Source organism: Anneissia japonica, unplaced genomic scaffold (genome assembly GCF_011630105.1).
Source record: "Anneissia japonica isolate Jap-2015-1 unplaced genomic scaffold, ASM1163010v1 scaffold1594_len1068242_cov183, whole genome shotgun sequence".
NCBI lineage: Eukaryota > Metazoa > Echinodermata > Crinoidea > Comatulida > Comatulidae > Anneissia > Anneissia japonica.
The window spans coordinates 40,923-45,919 of NW_022722535.1; the positions used below are offsets into that span (position 1 = coordinate 40,923).

The following is a 4,997-nucleotide window of genomic DNA, read 5'->3' on the forward strand; positions in this document are numbered from 1 at the left end:
CTGATCAACTGTGGTTTGGAGCAGTTTGTTGCATTCTACTGAAGTTTTAATTAAAAAAAAAGGAAAGTGCGAATTCCTCTTTATTTAGCATAGTGCTTCACTGTGTCCTCTCGCGGGTCGACATGTTGTTTCTTTCTTACGTAGAATTTTATGATCCACGTTCCTAATTTTGAATAGTGTAGCTAGCCTTTGTATTTTCTTTTAAATTTGTAGGGGTTTCCAGCTGAGGTCCTTGAGCATTTGAGATACACTTGCGTCCCTTTTGTAGGAGGGTCTACAAATCGGGCACAAAAGGTGAGTATATTTAAACAGTTGGTTGTAAATTATAAAACATACCAGTTAAAAGTAAAATGATTCTTACTCATTAAAATTAATTCCTCGTATTTATTATTTAATGAATTCTTCATTTAGTATTTGTTCATTAGTTTATTCTTCATTATATAATTTATTATTTCTTTATAATACGAAAACAAATGAGATCTCAGTAGATAAACAAAACTTCGAAATGTTAACCTACTCGTTTTTATAACTATTCTTCAATACATGATGTTAATAACAATATATTACTGTAATCAGTGCTTAATGATGTTAATTAATGTGTGATAATCCCAGTATTTTCTCTCTGTATAGTGGGTTGGGAGAACATCTGATTTTTTTAAGCCGTTCTGTATGCCCCCCTCTCCACCACCCCAAGCTTCCTGAGACCAATGATAATTCGTTATTATTGCAATTCGTTTGTACGGAATGCTAATCCGTTTGTAGTGATTACTAATTCTTTCGTACTGATTACTAATTCGTTTGTACGGATTACAATGCCTTGGGTTATTAGGTCGTTCTTACTGATTACTAACCCGTTTGTGGGATTACTAATTCGTTTGTACGGATTGCTAATCCGTTTGTACCGATTACTAATTCGTTCGTACTTATTACTAATTCGTTTGTACGGATTACAATTCGTTCGAAAGTGTTGCGGTACTAATTAGTTTGTACGGATTACTAATTAGTTTGTACGGATTACTAATTAGTTTGTACGGATTACTAATTAGTTTGTACGGATTACTAATTAGTTTGTACGGATTATTAATTCATAGTTCGGATTGATAATCCGTACTAACGGATTACTACTTAATTGGCACTGAGCTTTCGTAGTAATTGGCTGGTCTAGCTAGGAAGGAGTGGGTACGTCCTTTTCGCTACCCCATGGATCCACCACTTAGAATCGTTCACCCGACAGGCGACTGTTGCCGACAGGTGTCAGGAAGGTTGAACCAGGTCCAACTTTGCCGATTGCGTTGGCAGACGAATCGGGTGCATCCTGATTGCGTCCAGGCAGTAGCCATGCATCCTGATTCGTCTGAAACGCAATCTGCAAAGTTGAACCAGATTCAACCTTGCCAACAGCCGTCGGCGACTGTCGCCGATAGGCTGAGCGACGATGTGGAAACCGAGCTTTACAGTAGTACCGTAGTCGATGTATGCCGAAATAACATAAATTAATTTCAAACAACGTCTTTCTTATACAGAATTCTTGTGTTTTGTCACCTGTTTTAGCAAGTACCTCTACCTTCCAAGACATATTCGATACTAGAATCAACTTCACCAAACAGTATATCAATTGCTGTCTGAGAACATTTAAATTAAACAAGTTTGTTTGCTCATCTGATTGACGCACAAAAAATATAACATGAATGACACCGACATGACAGATATAAACACTTATTCTAGTTCTTTCGATTATGGTTACCTTTATTCAAATACGAACTTCGTCAGAGCCGGAATGGCTAGTGCCTATTTAACGGTAATAATTTGCGTTGCAGCCATTTTTGAAAACGCATTCGTAATCTTCACTGTCTGTTGCATCCCGAACCTAAGGAAAAAGTCAAGTGTTTTGATAGTTAATCTTGCAGTCGTCGATTTGATAAGTGGGTGTCTTAACTTCACTATTATAGTTCTGGTCCTATCAACTACCGAGTACATTCCATATGCAATTTTAATTTTAATTTTAACGTTGATCATAATGTTGTGGTCTTTAATTTTTGTTCTTGCTGCGAGTTTGGAACGCTTCTTAGCTGTCGCTGCTCCAGTTAGATATGGTCAGATTATTAGTACATGTAGATTAACTATCATATCAATATTACTGTGGTTATTACCGGTTTTTTTAGTTGTATTACCTGCTATTTTCAATCGCGGGTTCGTGTATATATACATACATTGTGCATTGACGCTTAGCGTGGTACTCTTGTATATTTTAATTTTCGTTATTTTGAAACGCAAATCCAATAGACACGAAGTTGGGGGTATCTCTGGATCTGCTCGACAGACCCGATTGCGGTCGCTCTTCTTTACATTTGGGATTTTAGTGTGTTCACTGATCATTTGTTTATTACCAATACAATTAATAATGATATGTTATATACATAGCTGGGTATCGCTGGAGTTTGTGGAAAAAATATCCGCAATTATGTTACCGTTTCTGATGCTTAATTCAGCACTAAATCCGATTATATATTGGTGGCGTATTCCGAAATTCAGAGAAGGTTACAAGAATCTAGCACGTTGCCATAGGCACCAGAAGGGTGACAAAAGTAAAATTCAAAGCGGTACTGGTACAGTCAATACCAAAGAGGAACGCCCAGAGAGAGAAGAGCCTTGTATTTTATATGAATAGAGGCCCGAGAACACATTATTGGTTATCAACATAATAGAGTTAAGGCTGTAGACATTATCTACATTTATTAATACCAATTAACATATGATGATAATATTCACTTCAAATGATAGTTTCATATGCTTTTCGTAGTTTTAAGGTAATTTTGTTTTGAGCAAGCAAGAAATCTTGCTCGTGTACCAAAGTAAAACTCAGCACGGCACGATAAAAACCAAACCAGAACCCAGCTGTAATTTATAAAATAGGCCCAAGGACACATTATCGGTTGCTATTAATAATATAGATTTAAGGCTGTAGACGGTATATTTCAATAAAAATAGACATACATTAATAGTAAATCTTCTATAACTGTAAAAATGTAAATAAAATAATACATTTTGGAGAAAAACCTACCGTATATACCCATCCCAGTAAGATTGTGAACCGTGCCCCAACTGGGATTCAAACTGGGGCCTTTTGCTGTCATACAGTGGCAGATTTCACTTCTTTACCGTAATTTGTATACAGTTCGTCTTACGAGACCCCTCTGGGAGGGGTGTCTCTGGGTTCGTCTTCACTTAGTATTAAAAAATTGACGGTTGTTTAGATCTTTAAAAAAGTGGTCTCGAGGGTCTCGAATTGGGAGTTAGAATTTGTATGTATAAAGCATTACCACCAGCCGATTTAGAGTAGGTATCTTTTTACGCTTAACATTTCTCTCTCTCTCTTCCCCTTGCCCCCCCCCCCCGTCACTCCCCCTCTCTCTATATATATATATTACAGTCCGCCCTCCAATTCGAGACCTCTCTAATTCCGAGACCCCTCTAATTTGAGACCACTTTTTCAAAGTACCAACTAACCAGAACTAACCAGAACTAACCAACTATCTTTTAACACTGACCTCACCGTTTCACTCGTGTGTTTGTGTGGAAAACGTGTTTGTAAACAGCGCATATATGCCTTGTTCTGATTGGTTACTTGGAAGTTTGATTGACAGCCGGGAAAGGTATATGAGACCCCATCTAATTCGAGACCGAGACCACTTTTATGGAAGTTCCAAGTGACAAAATTTGAAAATAAAAGGGTTTAAAAAAAATAAATACTGTGTAATTTGAAAAATTGAACTTTAACATTAACAGATAAGTTGATCCATATAAAGTTCTGCATCTGGTTCTCTATTACGTTAAAGGGGGAGGGTTTAGACCGTACTTTCTTAAAGAGAACGGTCATGGGTTGGGAGCGGGACGATAAATGGAAAATGATTTATTTACGGTTGTCCACCAAGAGGAAATAAATAAAGTTGTTTAATAGTGATGGTCTGTAAAAGGGTGATATTTCAAGTAACAAATGTACAGGTCTTAAATGAAGCAGTTTCTTCTGGACCTGAGTATTTTGACACCTTCTTTTAATAAAGATACGCACTGTAGGATAAACAATAGGTACAGTTTAATTTTTATTATCTTTCATTTATCATTGTAGCAATGACCATTTCCACCTATACTTCTTCATTTACAAAACATTTTAAAAAAATTAGCTTAATTTTGATGACTGATAACTTATACATACAACATCGATTTCATATTCATGCTCTAGGCCTACGTAACCATAAAGGTTTATCATAACAAAAATTTCAGGAGTATTTGCTTATCTTACAGGCTGTCCACTTAACAAAATAATAATTAGAAAAATGTTTTTATTGTGTAATATACTGTACCAATCTTAGCAACACTGCTGGTAGCCTCATAAAGGGTGGAAAGTGGGATTAGCTGTATCTATATTTTTTTCGATACAGTGCGTATCTTACCGTAAGCCTAAAAAAGCATTAAGTTTAAAATTTGACCACTGAAAATAAAATTTTTAAGTATTTCTGTCACCACTAACCAATTCCTGGGCCTCAAAAACATAGATACCCATATTATCATACTATGACTTCAGATGAAAAAAGTTACGACCTTTTTCACATAGGCCTATTGTAACCACCAAGTGTCACTTCTGTCCGTGGTCTCAATTTAGAGGTTTCTAATTTGAGACCGAACCCCGAGACTGCCCCAAATTCCAGGTACACAGAGTAGTTGATCTTGACAATCATATATATATGTATATATATATATATATATATGTATATATACATATATATATATATATATATAGGCCTATGTGAATATATGAATAGGCCTATATATAAATATAAATCATAGAAAGGTAAATACAGTGTGTATATATAATTATATATATATATAATTAAATCAAAGACACTAGGTTACGAACTGAACATTATATTTTGTACTACAGGCTGTTTCATGAGGGCACAGCCTCAATCACTAGGTGCTAGGCTCTGAATCTCTCTCTC

The 4,997-nt window shown here is 35.8% G+C and overlaps 1 protein-coding gene across 1 annotated transcript; it reads left to right on the forward strand.

Annotated features, from left to right (window-relative positions):
- Nucleotides 1-269: 269 nt before the first annotated feature.
- On the forward strand, nt 270-3,338 carry LOC117111957 (adenosine receptor A3-like). Its single transcript, XM_033255017.1, has 2 exons — nt 270-294; nt 1,524-3,338. Exon 2 carries the CDS (start codon nt 1,685-1,687, stop codon nt 2,666-2,668), a length of 984 nt encoding a protein of 327 aa, XP_033110908.1. The 5' UTR covers nt 270-294; nt 1,524-1,684; the 3' UTR covers nt 2,669-3,338.
- The last annotated feature ends 1,659 nt before the right edge of the window (nt 3,339-4,997 follow it).